General features: G+C 57.7%; 2 protein-coding genes across 3 annotated transcripts; one reads left to right on the top strand and one right to left on the bottom strand.

Annotated features, from left to right (window-relative positions):
* The first annotated feature begins 925 nt into the window (after nucleotides 1-925).
* On the top strand, nucleotides 926-5,436 carry ARSA (arylsulfatase A). Of its 2 annotated transcripts, none has more exons than XM_029953785.1 (9): nucleotides 926-1,074; nucleotides 1,413-1,665; nucleotides 1,850-2,090; nucleotides 2,208-2,426; nucleotides 2,504-2,673; nucleotides 2,983-3,107; nucleotides 3,195-3,322; nucleotides 3,528-3,630; nucleotides 3,733-5,436. In XM_029953785.1, the coding sequence occupies exons 2-9, from the start codon at nucleotides 1,448-1,450 to the stop codon at nucleotides 4,050-4,052; spliced, it is 1,524 nt and encodes a 507-aa protein (XP_029809645.1). In that variant the 5' UTR covers nucleotides 926-1,074; nucleotides 1,413-1,447; the 3' UTR covers nucleotides 4,053-5,436. The 2 variants fall into 2 exon arrangements, with proteins under 2 accessions (XP_029809645.1, XP_029809646.1); XM_029953786.1 differs by having other exon boundaries at nucleotides 1,428-1,665.
* An 8,197-nt stretch (nucleotides 5,437-13,633) lies between these two features.
* Nucleotides 13,634-23,872, bottom strand: MAPK8IP2 (mitogen-activated protein kinase 8 interacting protein 2). The gene is made up of 12 exons (XM_029953180.1): nucleotides 23,580-23,872; nucleotides 22,488-22,593; nucleotides 20,969-21,253; nucleotides 20,727-20,820; nucleotides 19,398-20,621; nucleotides 19,057-19,132; nucleotides 18,757-18,929; nucleotides 18,546-18,655; nucleotides 17,788-17,892; nucleotides 17,589-17,659; nucleotides 14,775-14,873; nucleotides 13,634-14,373 (listed from the first exon to the last, which is right to left on the bottom strand). The coding sequence occupies exons 1-12, from the start codon at nucleotides 23,642-23,644 to the stop codon at nucleotides 14,301-14,303; spliced, it is 2,481 nt and encodes an 826-aa protein (XP_029809040.1). The 5' UTR covers nucleotides 23,645-23,872; the 3' UTR covers nucleotides 13,634-14,300.
* Nucleotides 23,873-25,519: the final 1,647 nt, after the last annotated feature.

The raw sequence follows: 25,519 nt of genomic DNA on the forward strand, positions 1-25,519 counted from the left end.
ACACCGCACAGCATGCATATATATCCCACACGTTACACACACATATGATGCAGTACACACACATACACTGCACAACACACACTACACACATACACATAGCACACAACAGTACACACACACACACTACATGGCACACAAACTACACACCAGACACACACACCGCACACACAACACATACAATCAAACACACATACTGCTCACACACACCACAACCAAACACATACCGCACACACACTACACACCACATACAACCAAACACACATACCGCTCACACACACCACACACAACATACAGCCAAACACACAGTATGCACACACACACCACACACAGCCAAACACGTACTACACATACATACACATTGCACAGTACATACACACATAATACACAACAGTACACACCACACACACACACACACACAAACACTGACACGCAGACACGTGCACGGAGGGAAAGGGTCTGAAAGAATTTGCAATCTCGTGTTTCGAAAAAGCACCAACAGTAACGTTGAAGGAAAAGTCAGCGGTCCGTCGGCTTTCATTTTCATCGCTTTGCTCATCCAGCGATGCCCACACCACCCCCCCAGGCGCCCAGGTCCTTTCAAAAAGGACCTCGAGGCTCCCAGGCCCGGAGTTGAGGGGTCCCGCCCCTCCCCGCCCCGCCCGATCCACGCCAACCCCGCCAACGGCCTCCGGGTGCAGAGCGGGGCTGAGCGCGCCGGGCGCCGCAGACCCGACCTCGACCCAGACCTAAGCCAAACCGGAGCGCGTCGGAGTGCGCCAGGCCCCGCCCCCCGAAGACCCGCCCCCGAGGCCCCGCCCTTCCCCGCCCCGCGAGGCCCCGGAAGGCGGCGCGCAGAGGGTCACGGGACGCTAGGCGGAGGCGGAGGCGGGGGCGGGGGCGAGGGCGGGGGCTGGGCGGGGCTGAGGCGGAAGCGCCCGCTTAGGGCACTGCAACCAGCTGTCCCGATCCTCCCTTCCTCGGCCGGTACCGTCAGTGCCCAGCCGCGCCAGACCCCGCGGGTCAGTGTCATGTGACTTCTGTCTCTGACCACGAGCCAGAGCCTGCGTCCTCCAGGTGAAGAGCGTCAGATCGCCTGAGAATCGGGTGTCCTGGTCCCCGACGGTCTCCAGGGAGTTATATCCCAGGCTACCGTCTCCTGGGTTCTGTTGGGGTCAGGGGTCTCCGGAAAGTCCGGAAGTCCTCTGGGACTTCAGGAAGGGAGTTGTCTGGGTCGGGGAGTATTGGGTCTGGGTTTCAAGAGGGGGATAGTACCAGGATCTGGGTTCTCAGAGAAGGTCCTAACTCTGACCCTAACCCTAGTACCAGGATCTGGGGCCTCAGGGGAGAATAGTGCTTGGATCTAAGGTCTCTGGGTTAGAGCTCTCTGGAGCCAGTTTGCTTTCCTTCCCAAGGGTCTCTTGTGACAGGCCCGTCTGTGCTGTGCGCCATGGTGGCACTGTGGGCCCTCGCTCTGGCCTTTGCCATATGCCTGGCCACTGCTGGCCCACCTAACATCATGCTGATCTTTGCTGATGACCTGGGATATGGGGACCTGGGCTCCTACGGGCATCCTAGCTCCACCACCCCCAACCTGGACCAGCTGGCCGCAGGGGGGCTTCGCTTCACCGACTTCTACGTGCCCGTGTCTCTATGCACACCCTCCCGGTAAGTGAGGGGGGCAGGGGAGCCCACACAGCATCTCCCAAATTCTCTCTAGGGGAGGCAGAAGGCCCGGTCTCTTTGGAGAAGTTCACGTTTCTTGATCTTTCTCCCCTATCTTTCCTCCTCCATGTGTCCACTTCACCCTTAGTTTCTCTCTGTCTCACGGACTCTGTGACTTGTCCTATAGGGCTGCCCTCCTCACTGGCCGACTCCCAGTTCGGATGGGCCTGTACCCTGGAGTTCTGGAGCCCAGCTCCCGAGGGGGCCTGCCTCTGGAGGAGGTGACCCTGGCTGAGGTCCTGGCTGCCCGAGGCTACCTCACAGGGATAGCTGGCAAGTGGCACCTTGGGGTGGGGCCTGAGGGGGCCTTTCTGCCCCCCCATCAGGGATTCCATCGATTCCTGGGCATCCCATACTCCCATGACCAGGTAGGAACCTCCAGGGCCCTCAGCCACCCTCCTGCCTACCTCCCACTAATCCCCTTCCCCTTGACCCCTTGGGTCCTACCCCAGAGCCCAGACTCCTGAATGGAACTGCTCCGCCAGGGCCCTTGCCAGAACCTGACCTGCTTTCCGCCGTCTACCCCCTGTGATGGCAGCTGTGACCAGGGCCTGGTCCCTATCCCGCTGTTGGCCAACCTGTCCGTGGAGGCACAGCCCCCCTGGCTGCCTGGACTTGAGGCCCGCTATGTGGCTTTTGCCCGTGACCTCATGGCTGATGCCCAGCGCCAGGGCCGGCCGTTTTTCCTATACTACGCCTCTCATGTGAGTAACTTTGACCCACCCCCTGGGCTGCCCCTGGCTCCTTCCCAGTGCTAACTCCTGTCTCTGTGTGTCTACAGCACACCCACTACCCCCAGTTCAGTGGGCAGAGCTTCTCAGGGCGCTCAGGCCGAGGGCCATTCGGGGACTCCCTGATGGAGCTGGATGCAGCAGTGGGGGCTCTGATGACAGCGGTGGGGGACCTGGGACTGCTCGGAGAGACGCTGGTCATCTTCACTGCAGATAACGGGTTTGCTGGCAAGGGGTGGGGAAATGCTGGTTAATCCCTCACCGATGGGCCCTGAGTCTTCCCATCCTGCCTACTGGCTGAGGATGTGGTGGGGTAAGGGGGTCTAGGGGATGCTGGCTGTATGATGGTGACCCACAGGACATGTGGGAGGCTGGGGGCCACAAGTACATGGAGCTGCTGGTCTTGGAAGGACTCAGAGGGGACAGGCACATGCTGGCCATTTTAGTGCACAGCATGTAACTCTAGGGCTGGGGTCACCTGGGGTCACCCTGAACTCCCCCTCACCAACGACCTCCTTGTACGTCCCAGGCCTGAGACAATGAGAATGTCCCATGGCGGCTGCTCTGGCCTCCTTCGCTGCGGAAAGGGGACCACCTTTGAGGGGGGCGTCCGAGAGCCTGCCTTGGCCTTCTGGCCGGGCCACATCGCTCCCGGTCAGTCTTTAGGCCCCATCCTCATGAACCCCTGGCCCCGCTTCTCCCACTCTGATGGCACATGGAGTGATCGCCCTCTGCCTCCAGGTGTGACCCATGAGCTGGCCAGCTCCTTGGACCTGCTGCCAACCCTGGCAGCCCTGGCCGGGGCCCCTCTGCCCAATGTCACCTTGGATGGTGTTGACCTCAGCCCCCTGCTACTGGGCACAGGCAAGGTAGGGCTAGCAAGGCTGAGACTCCGGCTCCCCTGCTCCGCCACACAGACCCTCTAGCGAGTGGCCTCCAAGTGATGCTGCCAGTGAGTTCCCAGGTGGGCAAGGGGGCAGTGACGCATCCAGGGCCCAGGCTGATGGCTCTGGGCACGTGCACACCGGTGCTGGAGGGCCCTGCCCACCGTGTGATCCCTGACTTTGCCCCCAGAGCCCCCGGCAGTCTCTCTTCTTCTACTCGGTGTATCCAGATGAGATCCACGGGGTCTTCGCTGTGCGGAGTGGGAAGTACAAAGCTCACTTCTTCACCCAGGGTAACCTCCTCTCCCCCAACCCTGCTGACCCCTTCCTCCTCATCCGGAGCCTGGTCCCTCCTCTCCCTCCTGCCCTTTGCACAGACACGCCCCCCTCCCCAGGTTCCCCCCACAGTGACACCACTGCGGACCCTGCCTGCCACGCCTCGAGCCCTCTAACTGCCCATGAGCCCCCACTGCTCTTCGACCTGTCTGAGGACCCTGGTGAGAACTACAACCTTCTGGGAGGTGCAGCTGAAGTCGCGCCTGAGGCGCTGCAGGCACTAAAGGAGCTTCAGCTGCTCAAGGCCCAGTTCGATGCTGCTGTGACCTTCAGCCCCAGCCAAATGGCCCGGGGTGAGGACCCTGCCCTGCAGATCTGCTGTCAGCCTGGTTGTACCCCCCTGCCATCCTGCTGCCACTGCCCAGAGCCCCAGCCCTGACTGCACTGCTGCATGCCAGCCCAGGGACCCCTTGCCCCAACTGGGCACTTGGTCCCTTGCTGTGGTGGGGGTGTGTGGAGGCGGCTTGCACCTGATGATGCTAATAATACCAGCCGGTACTTACAGGTGTGCTAATTCCACTAATCCTTGTGAAAACCCCGAGGTAGGTGCTGTTCTGAGTGTGTGAAAATGAGGAAACTGAGGCACAGAAAGATCCAGCAACTTGTCTGAGGTCACTCAGCCAGTAAGAGGTTGGGCTGAGAGAGTCCAAGTTCCTGGCTCCGGGAGCCGCCCACAGCCTTTGTGACTGTGTGTGTTAGTGCATGCAAGCTGGGGTCCTGAGAGTGAGCATCCCTTCACGCAGAGCCGTGCTAAGTGCTTTTGTGTGCCGGGAACAGGGTGGGGTGGGTGTGGGTGTGGCAGACAGAAGGCCCCAAAGTTGGCGCGCCCCCGTGAGCCCCAGGTGTCCCCTGGAGGAGGCACACCCGAAGGCTCCAGAACTAGACCAGGGGCTCTTACAGAAACCTCTCTGAAGGCGGGTGATGAGTTGCACATTCCAGAAGCGGATAAGGGGAGATAAACCCCTGAGGTGGCCTCGGAGCCTGCCCCTGCCCCTTCCAGAGCCCTGCATTCTCCACTCTCCCACATGTTTCCAGTCTCCGGCTTCTCCTTTGACTTCCTACGAGCATTCTCCACCTGGCAGACAAAGGCAGACATCAGGTTTGGTTCCCACTCAAAACTCTGCAGACTTCCCGTCATGCTCAGAATCAAATTCAAACTCCTTAGAGTGGTCCTGTGCCCTCTGAGGCCTGCCCTACCCCCCACCCAGGACCCCTCAGCCCTTAGCCCTGGCATGCTGGCCTGGCTGTCCCCTGGTGAGGCCAGCAGAGAGGACTCACATAGCAGTGTGTAGCCCGTGCAGAGTCACCCCGTGTGTGTGCCGATGTCAGGTCCCTGTGTGTCCCCAGAGCTGCCCTGTAGCCTGCGTGTCCCATCAGGGTTGGCTCAAAGAGAAGAGCGTTGTCTGGGTGCTCAGAGCTCACAAGGCAGCTCTCCCCTTCCCCGAAGGACCCCCACTGTTTCAATGCTGGTCAGAGGCCCATTGCCTAGGAGGCATAGCCTCTCCCTGACCCAGTCTGAGCCAGTCACAATCCAGTCCGGTGAGTGGTCCAGGAATGGCATGTAACTAAGAGTCCCGGTCAGTGAAAGGTCAGGGCCAATCCACCAGGATCCCTGGGTCCCCTCCAGCATTCTTCCTCTGGGGACAGTAAGGACGGGGCAGTGCTCTCGCTGTCCCCGAACAGACATTATGCAGCTGCTAGACCAGTGTCCCCAGCACCTACCTCCAGAACTCACAGTATAATAAACCCTACCTGTTTATTTATTTTTTTTATTGTTTACTTATTTTTGAGACAGAGACAGAGGATGGGTGGGGGAGGGGCAGAGAGGGAAGGAGACAGAGTCAGAAGCAGACTCCAGGCTCTGAGCTGTCTGCACAGAGCCCGACACGGGGCTCAAACTCACGAACCGTGAGATCATGAGCTGAGCCCAAGTCAGATGCCGAACCGACTGAGCCCCCCAGGCACCCCAAACCCTACCTGTTTAAGCAAGTGCTGGTGGGTTATGTTACTTTCAGCCAAAAGACGTCTTGCTGGAAGGAGACACGTGAATGGGAGGTATGGCAGCCATGTGAACGGCAGCATGACCGGGAGAGTGAGCCTGTGGTGTCTGGTGCAGGGTGCCGAGGCCCACTCTGTTCTCCACGTGGCCCTCCCACCACCTCTGGTCTGGTTTGGGGCTGCACGGACCCCGCCCCAGGTCCTGCTGTGTCTTAGGGCTGCCCGCTTCAGGCAGTGGTTTCCCTGGGGGCCCTTGCAGCCCCCGACGCTGGCATCAGGAGGGCCCACGTGCACGTGTGGTTGGAGTGAAGGCGCTGGCCCCGGATGGGCTGGGTGTGCCACCCCCCTGAAGCCTCGTCCAGCGGCACACAATCACCTGCAGGTGCCACGGTTTGAGTGAGGAACTGTTCATGTCGGAAGACCAGACACCCCACGAGAACCACACGATGCTGATACCCAGCAGGCACGACGCCAGGCCTCACCAGGCCTGCTGTCCGCCTGGTTGAGGAGTACGCTTCGTAGTTTATTTGCCACCAGTGCTGTGCATAGTGCTGGGGTGCAGATCGCCAGAGGGAACCTACCCCTCTTCCCAAGGGACATGAGCATCAGCCCTGAGATCTCAGACCTGTGTGTATCTGTGTGAGAGGAGCCCCTTCCTCCCGTGGGGATGGGTGGGTGTGTGGATATTGCCAGGAAAGGACGGTAGGGAAATTTCAGGAGCTACAGGTGTTCTCTAACTTGACTGAAGATGGAAACATGGCGCACACTTATGTTGTCACGTTTATTTTATGCTTCGATAAAAAAGAATTTCGCTAGCAGATAGCACAAGGGGAACGACTTGGTCTGGTAAGAGCATAATGGGGGGGGGATGTAGAGAGAACTGAATCGATCAGGGATGCTTCTCTGTTGGAGATCTGAGGACGGTGCTGAAACCCACCCTCTGCACCCAAGGCTCGAGAGAGACGCAGCTTCACTCACTCGGTCACTCTACTTCTGGTTTTGCTGTGATGCTTTTGCAGAAATGCTTGTTTTGCATCCTTTCAGCTGCCTTAGGGGGAGGCACCCTCCTCATACAGTCAGTTGTGTGTGCACACACATGCCCGTGTTTGCACACACTTACAGACATGCACATGAACGTGCACAGAGATGCACGTATACTAGCACATGCATGTGAGCACACAGCACACGCACATGCACACATATTTGTGCACACACTTGTCATGGCCCCAAATGCTGTCTGCAATGTCCCTGCACTTCCTTTTTTCTCTGCTATTGTTAATTTAAAAATGGCCCCTTTTCCTGCGAGCTTAAGATTCAACTGTTCACCAGGCTGGCAGCTTTCCATCCCACAGAGTGACTTCCTCAGGCAGCCCAGTCTCTTCTGGAAAGAGCTATGTGGGTTCTGAACCAGCAGACCAAACACGCTGGTGCTGCGGTTTCCCTTCAGGTGCGTTAGGAAGGAAGAGGGGGCGTCCGGAGCGGCAGGAAAGGCGAGCAGAGGAGCACCTTCTCCAGGGAGGCCGCCTCTCCCCTCCACCCGCCTCCTTACTCTCCTGTTCCCCAAGTGACCAGAAGGGGGAGCAAAGGGAATGGTTCCACAGAATAATACTTAAATTTGCCTCTTCCTTGAATGTTTTTAATGACAAAAGGGCTCTACACTAGAGCTCCCTGGCAATGCCTGCGGTCACGGTGTGCCACTGAGGGAGCCCTCTGTGCTCACACAAAGCGTGTTCTAGCTGTAACACTGAGAGTGACCTCGCTTCACTGCACCCTGACAGTGCCTTGTAGGCGTCCTGTGTGTCCTGTCCTGTCCTTGACCCCAGGGCTGGTTAGCAGTAACAGAGGGAGGAGTGCATTTATTTATGCCTCCCCTCAGCCTCCTCGGTTCCTGAGCGTGAAGCCCCCTCCTCTGAATGGTCACAGCCACTGGGGCAAGGTATGACCTCTCCCCCGCCCCAGCACTTCATGCCCCACAGAAAGGAGGGAGAACGGAGTCTCTCTCCTCAGATGGTCTCAGAAGAAAGGGACACAAGGTAGAAAGGGGGGTCTAGGGTGCCGTCTGAGCTGACAGGCAGCGAGGGCCCTGGAGGGAACAGGTGGGGGGTGGCCTGGCCCGGGAGTCCTCAGCAAGAGTGGAAACACTTCCTCATCATTTTGCAAACTCTGTAACAACATGATGCCCAACAGGCTGCCCTCCCCTGGGAATGCCCAGTGCCCTACTGGGAACTGCAGCCCCTCCGGCCCTGAGGGAAGGACAGTCAGTCCAGTGACCCTGCCCCCCCTCCACTACCTGGAGACCCACAGAACACAAGGAAGGGGTTGGTCCGTCTGCATGCAGCAGAGCCGGGCCAGGCTGGGGGAAGGAGCTACTGCCCATCCGATCTCGAGGTAGCCCCCCTGGGCCTCTAGAGCACCCCTCGCCTTGCCTTCCTTTCTACCTTGGGAGTCTCCAACACCCTCCCAATGCATTTCCTCGTGTTTAAGTTATCCAGAGTCAGGTTTTACAGTTTGGTTGTGACCACAAAATGCTAACTGATACAGAAGGAAACTAAGTACTGACCCCCACCCTCCCTCCTAGTCCCAGCGAAGTGAGCTGGCTGAGAGAGGCCGGGTCCCTGCAGAGGTGCAGTGTGATGGCCAAGTTGGGGGTAGCAGATGGGGGGCTGCTTCCTGGAGACGGGGTACAGCCCTGGGCTCCACCTGCGCCCATGCCGCCATCCCCTTGGGGAGGCATGCCTGCCTGGGAGGAGGGCTGAGTCTAAACAGCATGGCCTCCTCTCTCTCTTTTGCCGCCCTGACTGGACAGGTCGTCTGCCCTGAAACACCTCTGCGTGTGAGCCGCACGATCCAGTCCCTCCTTGGGGACCCTGAGGAAGAGTGGGGCATGTCCTGGTGGCCAGCAGTGGTGAGCCTGCTCATTCTGCTCCCCTTCCTGGGAGCTTCCTCCGTACCACTCTGCTGCCCCAAGTGCAGGGTGGTCAGCCTCCTGTCCATGTAAGCCTCAGGCAGGATGCCCCACAGGAGTGCAGGCAGGTCATGCCCTCTGGGGTCACCATGTTCTGTCTAGCTGAAGGCCAAGGCGTCCTGGGCCCGCTGGGCGCTGAGTGGGGTTCTGCAGGGGTGGGGCCTTGCACAGGACAGGTGCCAGATTTCCGTGTGCCAGGGGCCAGCCGCTCCTGTCTGCTCCAAATCTGCATAAAGGAAATAAAATAAAATCAAAGTTCCCCTTTTTTGCCATCAACTCAAATGATGGCTGAGACAGCTTTAGGTAAACCATTTAATCCTCTTCGCTCTAGTGTTCTGTGTATAAAAGGACTTGATTCACAGACGTGAGGGAGCAGAAGCAGTGCAGCTGACGCTGGATTCGGTGGGCGAGGCCTCAGGACAGGAAGCTAGCTGTGCTACCGGAGAGGCCTTCTGGGTTATATGCCAATTCCATAAGACATGACCCACGCGGGGTGGAGGGCACGTTTGGGGAGAGACTCCATGCCTTGTACCCACTTCTGCCCCACAGGCACCTCACACTCACGCAGGTCCTGCCACACCTGCAGCGTCCACACCTGCAAATCAGGCAAGGCCAGCTCACACGGCGGTGGTTTTGGTGGTGAGGAGCTTGGTGCCCCTGCTCTGCTCAGCACCAAGGCAGTGTCCCTTAACACTCCCTCTGCAGAGAGAGTGCCATTCTCGTCCTGTCGCCCTCACCCTGGGGGCTGCCTTGGATCCCCACTTGGCGGGTGGAGGAGGCTCTTCTGCCAGGCTCCCTGGTCATGGGGTTTGCTCTGTGCCTCTTTTGAAGAAACCGGAAGCGCTGCTCAGCTTGAAAGCCTCAGAAGCTGGGCGCCTTCTAACAGCTGTGGCTGGCTGGGCGATCCTAAAAGGACTTGCTTCTTCACTCTGTTTCAGGCTGCTCTGAAGGGAAGGGGGTACACCCTCCTGGGGCCACGCTCAACCAATGGGGGCCAGGAGCCAGCAGGTAAATGTTCCTGTTTCCCATCCTTCAGATGATGGCCCCGGGAGGCCTGGACTTTGGGTCTATACCACTTCTCCCCACACCCAGTGCCTCTTCCCTTCCCGCCCCTCCCTGAAGCACTGGTGGGGGGGGGGGGCTCTTGTAAGAGCAGCTCCCTGCCCCTTTGCCCTCGCCCTTCCTCCAGCATGAACCTGAGCACCCTGCCAGGAGATACAGCAGCCCTCAGGCAGTCCTGAGGACAAAGGCCAAGCACCCAGGACCAGGACCAGGGAGAGAGCCCGTTGTGTTCTGAGCAGCCTGCTCCTAGCAGCCCAGCCAGCCTCCGCAGCTGGACCCTGACGGGTCAGACGGCTCTCCCTAGGGGTTTTTCTTAGAGCTGAATGCTTTGCATCACACCTATTGATGAAATCTTTTCATTGACATCCAAAAAGAACTGTGTTCTCTATATGCAGAATGTAAAATCCAGTGTGGATGTATGTTTGGTGTACCTTATTAATTATATATGTGTATATATATTTTTTAAAGAAATACATATGGGATTTTACTCAACACAAAAAGGATATTAATTATATTTTTAGATCTATGTTTTTTATTATAAACTGATCAAGAAAAAAGCAAACCCATTGCTGGGGTTGTTTTCCTTTGTCTCGCTGCTCAAACGTTTCTGAATCACATATTCATCGGTTTATAGCTTCCTCACTAGAGACTCACTGTATGAAGGCCATCCTCCACTGCACCCAGGTCATTTCATAGTGACCATGGCTATTTTGCTTTAATCTTTTTGCCTTAAATTTTTCATTGGGTCCCTTGATCTCCCTCTGGTCTGAAACAAAATAAAATAAAGGCCACTGTAGAAAGGAGACTGGGAAAATTTACACCGGAATATTAGCAGTAGTTGTCTTTGAGTTGACAAAAGGATTTTTCTTTATTTTCCTTCTATTTTCTGCAGTTTCCAAAATTCCCATAATGACCATGTGCTCTTTATAATGGGAAAATAAGTTTAAAAACTAGAAAAATTCTATTTTGAATAGTGTTTATAAAAATGATGAGCTCTGACGTGACCAAGTGCTGATCTCGGCCAGTCTGCAAGGCAAGTTCATGGAAGCCTCAGCAGCGGCCCGAGATGGGGACCTTTATTGTGGTCAGAGAGCCTTTTTTGTTTGCATTTAATTAATATATCTTTCCTTTTTTTATTTTTGGTTTTTCTGTGGATGTTTCTATTTGCACTTGGGATTCTCAGAGAAGCACATATAATCCTTGAAACAATGAAGACGCTCACACAGGAAGAAAGGAAGAGGGACCGTGACTACCGCCCTTCTTCATGTTCACTTTTTTCTAACGTAGGTTATGCATGTTTCTTTTCCTGCAATAGCATAACAAATATTTTCTGGATTATTACTTTTTCCATACCTGTCTGATATTCCAGTTAGGTAAGTATACCTTAATTTACCTGATCAAAATTTAGATTTTTATGCTTTCAGTATTTTAAACAAGAATGGATACAGAGCTTTTCATTTGGAATGCTATTCTTCACCAGGTTTCCAGAAGTCCGAGTCCTGGCAGTGGAGTCTTGCTCACTCAGCACACAGGGCTCCAAGGGCACAAGCGTGTGTGCGCCTGGCCCCAGGCGGACAGGGCACCGGCCACACCCCTGCTCTCTTTGACTTACAGTCCACAGCCTCTGCCAGGGGAGCAGGCAGGGGTCACACCTTACCCAACCCCGAGGCTCAGGGTCCCCCAGCACCCGGGAGGACAGGTCACCCAGCAACATACAGAGGACAACAGATGCCCACAGGAAGCTCAGAGGTTCCAAGGGCAAAAATGGGGTGGAGGGGGTGGGGCCTTGAGAGGGGCAGGAACAGGGCAGTTTCCATAGGGAGCCACTGCAGAGTTTAAGAGGGAGAGTGCCTGCTCGGGTTTTTGTTTAAAAACTCATGTGGTTAAAGGTGGATTCACAGATGCAGGAAGCCTGGAGGAGGCGGGGGAGGGGGTAGACTTAGGGGTGACAGGGTGGGGGGTGAAGGTGGCTGCAATGGGGACTCTAAACGCAAGTCCAGTTTGGGTGCCTGAGAAAAAATGTAAAACCCAGAACATAGCTAAACAGGAGCCAGTGGGGAAATTCTTATGTGAGTTCAGAGTGCCCGTAACCCCTACTGAGCTGTTGGGGGCCTCTCATTCGGGTCATTACATTTACAGTGCTCCGCAAAGCGCCAGCCCACTGGCTGGCTGGAGGAGTGGCCCCCAGGGTCAGCTGGGGTCAGTGAGCTAATGCACAGCGCACAGCCGAGCCAGGGGGTCTGCTCAGAGGTAGAACACGGGGGCTTCGCACAGGGAAAGCATTGAGTCCAAGGGAAGAAGCCAGTGAGGGGGAACCCAGAACGGAGCCAGAAATGGGGTCTGCGGCACAGGTGAGCTAGAGGAAACCCTGAGGTTCAAGGAGGCACTGGAAATGGGAAGAAAGACGGGCAGGTGCAGGCAAGGAGGTTAAAGAGGTGGAAGGAAGGTGGGCAGCTATGGGAAGGGTCCTACTATGAGGGAGCCGTTCCAGGTCAAGGACACCCAAGCATGTCCAAGCTGGGGGGAAAGGCTAATGCCATAGGAAACCGGGGAGATGAGCTGGAGAAACTGAGGTGGAGGTGTGGGTGGGCATGCGGCACCTTTCCTGAGATGGATGAGAGCAGTGGGGGCCGGACATGGAGAATTCCCACCTGAGTGAGGGCAGTGAGGGCCGGAGGGCAGTGGGGGGGTTCCCTTCGGCGATGTGGCCAGAGGGTCGGAGGTCATGCTCCCACACCCAGGTGCAGTGGGGTACAAGTTTCAAACATCTAGGGCTCTCTGCCTCATCACAACTTCTTCGTGGGAAAGTCTCCTCGCAGACATTCTGCTTGTTCTCCTCAGAGGCAGAGCTGGAACATTCCCGTGTCCTGGTTCTAAGCTGCATGGCCGCTGCGCAGCCCGTCCCTGCTCTGTTGGTGGGGCTGTCCACGCACCAAAGGTCTGGGCCATTTATCGACTCTTATTGTGAGTACAAGCATGTGATTTTTTTTAAAGTATGTTTATTTATTTATGTATTTATTTATAGCACGTAGGTGGGAGGAAGGACAGAGACAGAGGGAGGGAGAGAATCCCAAGCAGACTGCATTGTCAGCTCAGAACCCCACGCAGGGCTCGAACTCATGACCCTGAGATCATGACCTGAGCCAAAATCAAGTCAGATGCCCAACCACCAGAGCCATCCAGGCGCCCCAAGCATGTGATTTTCATAGACAGTAGTTTTAAATTTCTATCCAGCGAATCTGTCTGTCCTTCCCGTTGCTCACTCTCATTTCACAACCTTTACCTGTGGTCTTCCCTGTGCTGGCTGCACTGGTCTCCGGCTCTGGGGGAAGAACCCAGACCCCCCCTCACAGAGGCCCTGCCTCCCATGCTGACCTCAGCACCCAGGATCTGGGGCTCACCTGAGGGCCGGGGACCGGGAAAGCCCACTCTCTGGGAGATAGCATCTACAGCCACCTAAAGGCCTAGTGAAAAATAGCCACCTCTTTTCTTCTGGATTTCTGTGAAAAAATTTTCAAACACCAATTTTCAGATCGAAGCAGACTGACCCCTGCTCTCCCTCACACACTCACAAGCATGCGTACACACCCATGGACACGGGCACATGCACACACACACACACACACACACACACACACACACACAGTGATCTGAGCTATGCCGGCTCCTGCGTGCCTGTCCCGCAGCCTGGAGTTCTGGTGCAGGTGGGAGAACACAGTCCATGTGACCAGCGCCCCCCCATCCCTCGCTCTCTCTCTGGCCCCAGCTTCCTCCCCGGCCAATCAAGTGCATTTGGGGAGAAGAATCCCCAGGGAGGTCCACAGCATGACTTCGGGGAGCACTTCTCACGACTCCATCCACCTGGGGTCATGTCCCCACTGCCAGGGGCAGCTCCCCGCCCCTTATCTGCGCCCCTCCCCCAGAAACAGCCAGTGTCACACCAAGCAGAGAGTTTATTGAGGCGCTAGACTGCGGGGAGTGTGTACGGCAGCGAAGCGGACGCTGGGCGGCCAGGGCAGGCACCCTCCTCCCAGCATCTGGGGGCTTGGGCAAAGCGTCCAGAGCTACTCCTAATCTCCCCCAAGCCCCTTCTGGGGAACCCCTCCCTGCTTCCCCCTGAGCTCCATGTAGGGCAGTATGGGGGGCGTCCCTCTCTTTGTCCCTGTGGTCAAGGATGAGATAATCCCTTGAGATTCACTATAAAAATTAAAAGTCCTTTATAAATCACAGGGGAGGGGCCGGAGGGGATCACCTGGGAGCCTGGTGCCACTGGTCACCTAGAGCCTCGCCTTCCTCTACAACCCTCCCAGTTCTGACCCCAAGTAAAGAGCAGAGGGTGAGAGTTTGCAGGCACAGAGAGGGGCAGAGCCAGCAACAAGGAGACAGGAGGAGGTCGGGGGGCAGATGAGGGCCACACAGAAAGAACAGACCGGAGGGAAAGTAGAGAGGCGCGGACTCCTCTCTCCGGTAGCCCCTGGGGAGCACGGAGGAAACTCCCTGGACATCAGTTCCCATGTGCCCCCGATCCGGTTCTTGCCAAAGCCGCAGTGGCTTCTCGAGACACGCCCAGCCCCAGCCGCGCCTGCAGCGACGCTGCGACGGCTACTCCAGGTAGATGTCCTCTGTGGGGCAGGCGTACTCCAGGTGCTCCTGGTAGTACTCCAGGAAAGCGCGGCTGGGGGAGAGAGCGTCATCGGCCCACCGCTCAGGGCTGCCTGAGTCACCCCCGCCCCCGTGCCAGAGCTCTCCCTCCTCACCCCCCTGGGCCTGCCCATGTCACCCCTGGACCTCAGTTCTACAGGCCTGTGGGGGCAACGTGCCACTTCCATTTCCAGCACCCTCCCCCCAGGCTCCTGCCCCAAGTCTTCAAACTTGCTTTCCACCAGCTTCTTCCAACCGTCCCCCTCTACTGCTTCTCATCTGCCTTCCCCTCGCTCATCCAAACGCCCCACCCCATGCCAGGCCTTCTCCCCAAACCTCACCTCCCTGCCACTCTTCGCAGCCCTGCTCTCCCTCCTGGCACTCACGCACCAGTTCCCACGCGCCTCCCAGCCAACCCTCCCCACCCCGGCTCACCCCACACTCTGGGCCACGGGCCTCATGGACTCCTGGGAGACAAAGACATGGCAGGCAAAGCGGCTCAGCAGAGGGTGTTTGGTGATGAAGCCGAAGTAGCTGAAAGGGAATTGGTGTGGAAGAACGTGAGAGCACAGACCCACACCTTAGGCCCCCCTCAAAGATCTGGAGAGAAGAGTCAGGGACAGAGGGCTTGGAAAGAGAGTAAAGGAAGGGGAAAATGTATGGGTCACAGGACTTCAAGATTTGCAAGTGCTTTTTGGGTTCCAGTGCAAGCACAGTGCTAGGCACTTAAGACGAGCGAGTGACCTGTGTCATCTCTCATAGCAGGGGAGCCCCGCCGGCCCCGCCCCTCTGTGGCTCCCAGCGAGCTTGCCCCCGGAGCTTGCCCCCGGAGAGCGTACAGCAGGACCTCCTTCCTGTCTTCTAGCTGTGAGCCACCTGAGCCTGCACAGTCCCACCTCTGGTCCTACAAACTCTTGCAGCTCTTCTCTGAACTCTGATTTGGGGCTTGGCCCAACCTGTAAAACCCTCTTCATGGAGAGAAATCTCCCACTCTGGCTCCGTCATGACCTTTTAGTCACTGCCCCAATTCTGTCTCATTTAGCCCTTTCCTGAATCCGCCCTGTTCTCTTCAACTAAGATGTGAACAAAAGTTACTGTCCGGAGGGAGGGCTGTCAGCGCCCTGTGGCCTGGGGCTGGAGACCCCCGACTGCGGCTAATCCATCCACATCAGACCGGACTGGGCTCCTGTGGTCCGCCAGATGGGAATCCACACGACAGTGTCATTGCCAAGACACCGTGCTTGTGCTGTCCCTGAACGGCCTCATCTCAAATGCCGTGTTCAGTCACACGCACAGTCGCCGCCACTTGGGTGCTGCTTCTCGAGTCCTAGGCACTTCCTCTTATCACCTCACGTAAACACAGCAGCCCTGTGAGGTCGGCGCCCTGGTCTACTGTCTCTGGATGATGGAGAGGAGGCACAGAGGTGGTCAGAAACCTGCCCAAGGACACGCAGCCAGTCTGACAGCACAGGCGCACCGCGGCAGTCTGTGATCTAACACGCCACGTACTCGTGTCATCCACATCCAGCAGGCCCAGCACATTCCAGACCTGCTGCCTTCTCCACACGGAAATGAACTAATCCTTCACCTAACACCACTTCATTAGCGCCTCCTTACCATGAGGGACTGCTGAGTTCTGGAGTGACAATCAGGAAGGTCTGGGTCAGGAAGCAGCGCCTTGGTCCCCTCCTCTCCACCACCACCCCCACTCAGTGACCCTAAACCACTGGTCTGACCATCCTTCTCTCATGGGTTTGCACTTGGCTCCGTGTTTAGGTGTCTAGACCCGGCTCATGGCTCAGCGGTTTCCCTCCTGGCAGTGCCATCCTCAGCCCGTCAGCCGTGCAGGCGTGGCCTCCCCACAGACCAGTCCCAAGGTGCCCTGGCACTCTCCTCCAGCTCTGCATCCTGCACAGCAGCATCTCCCTCCTCAAAGGAAAACAGGCAAACTGGGCTCTGACCCTGCCGAATGTTGGCACCATCCCCTGGACAAAGGATAGAGCCTTCCTCACCCTCTTTACCACAAAGTGTCCAAATGACACACATGCTGGACTCAGTATCTGCCACAAGTCTCAGCCCCAGCACACTGTTCTTCCTACCCCCCACATGCCCTTGAAGACCTGCTTCCTCCCACACCTCACTGAGTCTCTTTGAGCCTCTGGTTGGCACTGTCTTTCTGGCTATGTCCTGTTTCCTTTATCTAGGACGCCAGGACAGGTGGGCAGGGGTTTGGCTAGGCAGGAAGCCTGTGGCTCCCCATCCCCAAGCCAGTTACAAGTTTGGCTCTCTCACACCTTTCCCTCCTGCCCCTTCTTGCTCTGCCTGGCTGTCCTGTTCACCTCAGCCACAGTCACCCACTACTCCCAACTGGTTCATGCCCTCCAGACCTCCCTCCTACACTCCAGACCCAAGAAACAAAAGGCCAATTTGATCTTGCTGTATCCGTGGTTAATGCTACGTCTCCAGGACATCAGGCCCGTTCACTCTGTGTTCCTTCTCCTGGTACGTGGGCCACTCTCTGCCCTTTACCCAGGCGGCCCGTCACCCTTGATTCTCCCTCCAGGTCAGTGTCCACATCCCATCAACCAAAGTCCTAGCTGTCCCACCTCTCAGGTGCCTCCTGGACACTGCACCTGCATAACCTCAGCACCCTCCTGGCCCGCCAATAACACCTGCTCTGTCAACTCTGCACAGCAGCCAGAGCCAGCTTGTCAGCCCAACTCAGTCACGTTGTGTCACCATTGCAAATGGGACTGAATATGAGCTCTCTGACAGAGCCCAAGGGCACAGGTTCTCCTGGTGCCCCCCCCAGTCTCATCCCAACTGTGCCCCGAGACACCTCGTGCTCTTCACCCACAGCCTTGGCTCAGCGGGCTCCCTGCCAAGACCCACCCCGTTACTTACTTATCTTCCAAGGCTTGCAGACTGCTTTCCAGTCCTCACCTGAGTCCCAAGAGAACTCACTCACCTCTCTACAGGTCTGCCCACTGGGGGCCAATACAAGCATCTACCAGGCCCCGATAGATGCTTCTAGCACTTACCTGTCTATGTGTCTGTTTCCCCACCCAGACCAGATGGGAGCTTGTTTTATCCATGTCTCCCGAGCCCAGTGCAGAGTGGGTGCCATGTGAGGGCTCAACTCACGGAGCCACGTGGGTGCGGGCGGGGCAGTCAGGGCAGTGGGGGATGGGAACTGCATGCGGCAGCCCCGGGGGGTTGTGGGGACTCTGGGGAAGGTGAGGCTCTCACCAGCTGTTCCGAGGATGGCAGCCACAGAAGGAGATGTTCTTCATCTGGAAGAAGTGGCTGCAGTGCTGGAACTAGAGCAGAGGGGCAGACACCTGCCCGGTGAGGCGAGGGCCCGGCGCCACCCTTCCGCCCTCCATCAGACCCGCTTGCCTTAGCCGGTCCCCAGCCTCCCCTGCACCTCAGACCCCTACACTCCCACCTCAGGTCCTCCGCTTAGACTCAGTTTGACCCCCCGAAGGGAAATCTCAAGGTCACAGGAGGCAGGAGGACGCAGATGGACAGTCAGCTTCCGGGCAGTAGCAATCTGGGGAAGAAGTTGGGGGAGAGAATGTCTTAAGGGCCTACACGGGTGTCTTTCTCTCCCTTTAGTGCAACAGTTTGCATTATGGACGAACATCCCTGGTGTTGACTGCAGAGCACGGGAGCCAAGGGTCTTGGCCGTTCCTCGGGCTCAGGACCAGCAGGTCATCTCTCTGTGTAAAGCCTGCCACTTCCTTCTGTTCCTCCAGACAGGACCGCGGCTCGCACCGCCCCCGGCCTGCTCACTGCCCGCCCCATGGACCGGATGTGAGTTTTCAGGTACAGGGCGTCCTGCTCTTCGGCCAGGTGCTCACTAAATGACTAAGAACAAATGAGTGAGCAAATGACTCCCAGGAAAGGGTGTGTGAGAGTTGGTCTTGATTTGCAGACAAAAAGAAGATGGACTGAAGGAAAGGAGGGACCAGCAGAAAAGTAGAGGCCCCACTGAACCTGCCAAAATATGCCAAGGTGCTGGAAGGCAGCTGCCAAGCTCCGCCCTCTGCCCTAGACCATCTGCCCAGGCCTCTGAATAAGAGCTGGGATCCCTGCCCCCTGAGGCTCCTAAGGCTCAGTCTGAACCCCCTGTGATCAGAGGCCTCGGGCCTCAGGCTGTGCAAGCCTACAGGACTGAGGTGGGCCCCCTGCCTCCAGACTGACCTTCTGCATGGCCGCACACAAAATGCCATTGCCCTGGTGACAGGGCACCTCCACAGAGCCCAGGAACTGCACGTCAAAGCGCTCCACCCAGCAGGGACTCCGTTTGCTCCCTGGTGGGAGAAGGAGGGGACAGTATCATACGGGGTCTAGATCAGGCCAGTGGGGGAGGGGAAGCTGGGTGGCAAACTCCTGCTGGGGGATGGGACCTCACCCAGCAGGTCCTTGGCAGGGCCGGGCACCGCATGGGCGTAGAAGGCAGGGAAGACCCCGCGCTCCCCTGTGCGCATGTTGAAGCCACGGAACCAGAAGTCATCCTCCTCGGCCTCCACCAGCACCGGGTCATCCACGTCCAGCTCCAGCTCGTCCGGATGGCGAGGGATGAACCTGAGGTCAGGTCAGAGGTGGGAGAGCACTAGAGGAGGGGCAGCACTGGCTGCATCGTGCCCACCCTGGTCCCGTGGGGTCTGCAGACTGCGGCTGGGGTCACTGCCGGCAAATGGGGAGGCGGTACCTGAAGACAGCCCGGTGAGTTTGCTCTCTCTCCTCCCCATTGACCAAGCAGGAGAAAAGGCCAAAGGACTCGGTGCCTGAGTGACAGAAACAGGGAAAGACAGAGGATCAGGCGTGAGAGAAGGAAAGTTCTTGGAGGCCTAGCCAAGTCCCTCCCCGCAATGATCTGGTGTAGGTTGTCCCAAGTCAGGGACAGAAGGACAACCAGCCTATCGGGGACTGAAGGCAGAGCAGCCCTCCCCACTGGCGCCCTCACCCTCTGAATGGGCTCGGGCTGCCCTGGGCACTCTGGAGCACTGCCATTCCCCGGGAACTGTCCCCCTGCCCCCACCTCCCACTCACTGGAAGAACGAGAGGTGCTGTTGACAAAGACGTTAAGGAACTTCTTAGAGAAGGTGAGGTCCGGGCTGTCCGGGGAGGCGTCCTCCTGGCCCTGACCGCCGCTCAGAAGTGCAGCCGCTGCCTCTTCCTCGCTGGCCTCGCCGCCGCTGTCCTCCGCACTGTCCTCCCCCAGGCCGGCGCAGCGCCGCAGGCTCACCAGCTCCAGCTGCGTGTGCTCGTCCACCACCAGCGTGTACTTGACCGCGTCGTACACCAGCGAGGCGTCCAGCGGTGCAGTGGGGCCCGCGCTCCGGCCTCCAGGAGACCCGGCCTTGTCTTCGGCATCATCCTCTTCCTCTTCGTCCTCGTCGTCCTCCTCCGAGCAGGCGGCGGAGCAGGCGCGGCCAGGACGGGCGCCTCGGCCTGCAGCGGCCCACAGCGGCGTGATGGTGTCGCGTGTGGGGTTGCTAAGGAAGAGGCAGGGCCCAGGCTGGGCAGGGCCGGGCCGGGGTGCCAAGGGCACGGGCGGTGGCGGCCCGCACAGCGTCTCCATGTCCACCAGCTCCACGCCGCCTGGCCCTGCACCTGCCTCAGGGGCCTCTGTGGCCTCGCCGGCCGGTGACACAATCTCCCCAGAGGGACGCGACGCGGGGGACAGGCACTGGCCAGGGCAGCGGATGGGCGAGGAGCCTTCAGAAATCATTCGGCTCACAAGGTTGCTGAGCAGCCAGGGTGAGTCGGCGTCCTCGCTCAGGTCTGGCTCGGACTCGGACCCTGACTCATACTCGCTGTTGGTGTCATCATGGCCCACCGGCAGGAAGGCAGGGCGGCGCGGGGGCTCGCACGGGGCCTCAGGCTCGGGCTCGGGCTCAGAGGCAGGCGACGAGGCCTCCTCGATGGAGTTGGTGAGGTGCGAGGAGCGGCCGCTGCTGCTGCTGCCGCCGTCGCTGCTCAGCTCCAGCTCGGTCTCTGAGATGGAGGAAATCATGCGCCCCAGGCGTGCAGCCCCAGCGTCCTCGGAGTCGGAGCCTGGCGATGACAGCTCCTGGCTGCTGCGCCGGCCCCCACGGCCCCCGCTGGAGCGGCTTCCCAGGTCTGCCTCGATGCCAGGATCTGAGGAGGGCGAGGTCCCACAGGGCGCAGGGGACCCCACCGGCTGGTTCCCTTCACAGTCGCAACCTGGGTGCACAGGCAACTGTGCCCCGCAGGGGCTCGCGGCTGTGGGCTGGCAGGGGGCAGGTGACTCTGTCGAGCAGGCGTATGCATTAGCAAGCCCACCTGGATCCCTTCCTCCCGTCCTCCCTCCCTTGCCTCCTGTGACCCCGTCACCAGCGCCACCACCCCACTCACCTCTGAGGGGCTCCTGGCGAGGTGAGCATAGGACTGTTTCCTGCCAAGAAGCTGGAGGCGCTGGGGCAAAGCCTCCATTGTTGTTCAGGGAGTCCTGGGGGGTGGAGTGGGACAGCAGTAAGAGAGTGGTGCCGAGGAGGGTCTCCAGTTCCCAGGGGTGGCACAGGCCGCCATGAGCAGAGCCCAGAATGCTGGAAGCCCAGACTTAGTCCCAGGATGCTGTGAGTGGTCTAGACGCTCACCTGGGCTCCCAGTGTAGTCAGGTGGAGCGTGGTGGGCCGATTCTTGTGGGGCTCCTCAAGGGAGGGGGAGGGGATCAGGGCCTCCTCTGGGGCAGGGGCCTCTGAGCCAGGGCCTCCTCCCTCCTTGCCTTCCCCTTCTCCTTCCTCCTCTTCCTCCTCCTCCTCCTCCTCCTCCTCTTCCTCCTCCTCCTCTTCATTGTCATCAATCATCTCAAACTCCTGGAAGTCATCCTGGAAGGTGCAGATGGGGTGCGGCTGCTCCGAACGTCCCAGGGAGAGACTGTCCTGCAAGAAGGAGGGACAGGCAGAGCTGGGCCAGAGCTCAATAGTGCCAGGAAAGGGGAAAGCTGAAAACTGTTAAGGGACACCCAGTTCAATCTGCTCCCCATCAACTGAGCAGTTGTTTGTTTGTCTGTCTGTTCTTCAATCTGCATAAGATACAAAAAGACCACTCCAGTTCTTGGTAAGAGCCCGGAACCCCTAAGCTTAAGTGACAGAGATTCTCAGAGTGGCCCCAACCCACCTGCCACCCTCATGTTACCCCCAAACCTCATCACGTTTGACACTAGCACCCCTGCCTTCATAGCCCTTTAACGCAGTTCACAATTAGTGGACACGCTGACACGCTGCAAGCCTCACCCGGGCAGCGCCCAGTCCATATTGTGTCGCCTACATGGAGAACAAGACTTGGCCTGTGGATGCCAAGTGGAATGCATGAAGATAGCCCAGATAAACCAAGCCTGCACCAACCTCAGGGCCTTTGCCAGCAATCTCTCTCCTCCACTCCCTACTTCCCTTACCTGCCCAGTTCCATCTAGTCTTCCCTAAGGGCAAAGTCATTTCCACTAGAAAGTCTCCCTAACGGCCCTAGTCTCCGTTGAGTTCCCTTCCCCCTCAGCACACCTAGGAACCCAGTCCTCACTCAGGCGGCCAGTCATTGCCTCCTATGACTTTCTGAGTTACAAGCTCCCAAGAGCAAGGGCCACACTTGTCCCATTCTCCCTCCACACACCTGGAAGCCCACAGCACTTGCCACATGGCAGTTCCTCAGAAATGTTCTAGAGTGAATGAAGACAAAAACGTGGAGAAAGGGAGAGAGAGAAGAAGCAGGAGATGGGGAGGAGAAAAGATTAGGGGTAGAGATGTAAGGCAGTTAGATGGAAGCTTGAGAGGTGGGGACAGGGGAAGAAGATGGAAGCTGGAAGGGGTTTGATCCTCCTAGAAAGTAGTCTGAAGACAGAAGGCATCCAAACCATAGGCCCATGTCCCCTCCCCCAAGCTAGCCCAGTGACAGGGGTCAGGGGAGGAATGCTAGGGACAGCCCTCTGTGGAGGGCATATAGTCTGAGAAAAAGAGAGGTTCGATATCAAGGCAGACTCTGGGCCAGGAGGGGGCAGTCAGAGGATTTTGTATTTCAAGGCTGAGCACAGACCCACCCTAAAACTCCAAGTGAGCTTTAAACAGAGCGTAAGTGAAGTTTTCCCTTAACAGGGTTCCACGCCCCCAGCCCATTTCCCACCTTCTCGCAGTGGTCCGAGTCATAGCTGAGGCCCAGGCCACAGTCATCGGTGATCTCAGACAGGTCCTCATCGTCAAATTCTTCCAGGCTTATGTCCTGGGGGGGCCTGGGGAGGGGACCAGGGTCAGAGAACACGGACAGGGCTCCTGAGGGAGCCACAACTCCTGGACTCCCTCCTTGCCTGGAGGCCGGTCCTAAGGAGAAAGCCCAGCTGCTAGGCCCCTGGTCTCCAGAAACCCCAACTCTCAGATCCACACCTGCCATCACCTTGAACCCCAAGCTCTGCTCTTCAGTGGACCCCCCTACGAGCTGAGCCATGACCAATCCAGAGGAACCACCTGTCCCCCCAGTTTTCCCCACCCCCTCTTCCTCTCTCCTCCGGGGCTGCAGGCCCCTCTGGGTCACAGCTTCAGCCCCAGGGGAGTCAGTCTGAGCAGAGTGGGGGGAGGGGGTAAGGGGGAGATGAAGCTGCAGCAGCAGAAGTGGCAGGGGCGGGAGGGGGGAGGGCAGCGCTCAGGTAGGCCTGCTCTGAGAGCAGAGTCTAGCCACTTTGTCTCCCCATTCTGCCCAAGGCAGGTCTACACCCAAAGGTCCAACCCTCTCCCCACCTCAGGGCCTTCCCCCAGGGCGCCAGGCTTGATTTCACCTCTCCCTCCCAAAGCCCTACAGGCCAAGACAGACCTTCACCAAAGAGAGGGCCAACAAGGCCAAAAGGACACTACCAAGCACAGAGGGTGGTTCGGCGTCCTGCCCAGACAGGCTGCCCCTCAGAGGCTCGGCCAACGTCCTCCACCCTTGAGGGGTCAGCTGCCCCGGCTGGGTGCGGCACAAGGTCCCAGCGGGATATGGGAGTGGGGGGCATTAGGCCTGCAGACAGGGGATGAGGGGAGGACAAAAATAGACCCTGAAAGGGAAGGAGGATTGGGTACAGGAGTCAGAGGCCTTATGACCAGACAGGGGACTGGGGCTTGGGTCCCCAAAGACGATGGGGGTGGGGTGGCAGACCCGGGTAGGAGGAGGCTGGGGATGGGTCGGGGCAGGGGGTGCAGGAAGGTAAGGGCCTGCCAAGGCCCCGGGCGCCAGAGTGCGTACCTGCAGCCTGGCGGCGACAGCGAGTGAAAGGTGGAAAGAGAAAACATCTCCGCCCGATCCGCCATCTTCTCCGGGGAAAGGCCTGCCGACTGCGGCGGGGGGAGGGGTGCGCGGAGCGACGGCCCCGCACGCCCTTCGTCGCTCCCTCCCTCGGTCCTCAGCCCTCCCCGAGTCACCTCGTGACACGCCCTGCGACACCCCGCCCGCCGACACACCTCGACACCCTGCCAGGACACCGCGGCAGGCGAGCGGCAGCGCCGCAGGGGGAGGGGAGGAGGGAAGGGAGGATCTGGGAGAGGAGGGAGGGGACAACGGAGAGAGGGAGGGGGCCGGCGGGGAAGCTGGTTGGAGGAGAGAAGATGGTTTGACTGAGAGGCTCTGATTCGGGGACGATCGGGTTTGGGGTTTTATTCGGGGAGGGCAAGTGAGAAGAGGATTGGCGGGGATGGGGGATCAGGTTCAAGTACAGGAGGGTCTGCGGATGGGAAGAGACACAGTGAGACCTTTAAATGAGAATCCTACTGTGGGAAAGTGGAGGAAGGCAGCGGTCTGCGTCCACAGACCTCTGGTTAACTGGGGGATTGGATTGGAGGGAAGGGCTCGTGAGGGGCGGGTGTGGACCCGGCGATGCGCTGACCTTTCGAGGAATCAGAAGAGTTGGGGTCCCAAGCCTAGGTCTGAGGGTATGGAGACCTAGGCTGGGCTGGCTGCGGGTCCTAAGGGGCTGGAGGAGCTGTCCGCCTCTGGGTGCTGATCGAGACTGGTTGGAGCTGTCCCACAAAGGGTGCTGATTGGGCCACCGGAGATTTATCCCTAAAACGTGCTGACTGGGGTTGGAGGAGCTATTTCCCCGAAGGGAGCGGATCAGAGCTGAAGGAGTTGCTCTCCCAAATGTTGCTGATCCGTGCTGGACAGAGACATATGACCAAGGGACGCTGGCCTGGCTGGATTCGAAGATAATCACACAGAGGATGCTGACTGGGGCTAAACCTGAACTTTCAGGACACAGTACAGACAACGCAGACTGGACAGAGGTACTGATGGGCATTGGGAGATAACCCTGACGCTATGTTCATTCAATTAGAAAACCTATTTCTTGAGCACCAACTATGTGATTGGCATTGTTCAGGATACTGATGTGTTCAAGATGATATGGAGCTGTGTGGGGACAGTGATGGTTGAAATGCAGTTCAAGGAGTTATATTAGGTCAGGGTGGGCAGGTACTGGGTCAGGGGGGGGACAGATCTGTGTTATGAGTACAGTTGACAAAGACAGGTTGGAGGGGCAGTTTAGGGAGACATTGTGGAGAAGATTTGGCTAAAGAAGGAAGCTGGAGTTTCAACAAGAGTGCCATGAAATTATCCTTTTCCCCCCTTGATGAAAATTATGTGTGCTGACATTTCTTTGTCTAAATTATTTCTGTGGGAAGGATGTGGCGCTTGAATGATTAATGGCTGGAAACCCCAAGGCAGGAGATCTTGCAAGTTGGGAAGGGCAACATCATTCTTTGGGAAAGAAGGCCTATAGCCAAGGGCAGATTTTGCCTGCTTTTGTGCCCAATCACAATTTACATTTTGTGCCAATTATGGTATTTTTATAAGAATGCTACTTAATAGTTTATGTTATCCTCCCTAATGAGTGAGAACTGCAGGAGAGCAGAGACACTATCTTATCTCTCTTTGAACCTCCAAACTTCAAACACAGAGCCTGGAACACAGCATGTATTCAGCAAATATGTGAGTGAACAAATGAATGAATGAGAGGGCTTATGGACTTCACCACTCCATAAATGGGCCAGTAAGTCCTTGTCACCATGCTATCTTCTCCATTTTAGGAGCACTAAGGAAATTCCCCATTTCTGAGGTTCAGGGAGTCTGAACATATTAACAACCCCATGACTTTCCCCCACAAAACTCCAGATTACTCCCTAGAATTCACA

This window comes from Suricata suricatta, chromosome 10 (assembly GCF_006229205.1).
Source record: "Suricata suricatta isolate VVHF042 chromosome 10, meerkat_22Aug2017_6uvM2_HiC, whole genome shotgun sequence".
Classification (NCBI taxonomy): Eukaryota; Metazoa; Chordata; class Mammalia; order Carnivora; family Herpestidae; genus Suricata; species Suricata suricatta.

Excerpts from the sequence above, each read along its gene's own strand:
- MAPK8IP2 (XM_029953180.1), bottom strand. The coding sequence starts at position 23,644 with ATGGCGGATCGGGCGGAGATGTTTTCTCTTTCCACCTTTCACTCGCTG. Across the intron at positions 17,893-18,545 it reads TGTGTGCGGCCATGCAGAAG|ATTGCTACTGCCCGGAAGCT; the intron begins GTCAGTCTGGAG and ends CTTCTTCCCCAG. Across the intron at positions 17,660-17,787 it reads GTCTAAGCGGAGGACCTGAG|TTCCAGCACTGCAGCCACTT; the intron begins GTGGGAGTGTAG and ends CCTCTGCTCTAG.
- ARSA (XM_029953785.1), top strand. The coding sequence starts at position 1,448 with ATGGTGGCACTGTGGGCCCTCGCTCTGGCCTTTGCCATATGCCTGGCC. Across the intron at positions 2,091-2,207 it reads TCCCATACTCCCATGACCAG|GGCCCTTGCCAGAACCTGAC; the intron begins GTAGGAACCTCC and ends CTGCTCCGCCAG. Across the intron at positions 3,631-3,732 it reads AGCTCACTTCTTCACCCAGG|GTTCCCCCCACAGTGACACC; the intron begins GTAACCTCCTCT and ends CCCCCTCCCCAG.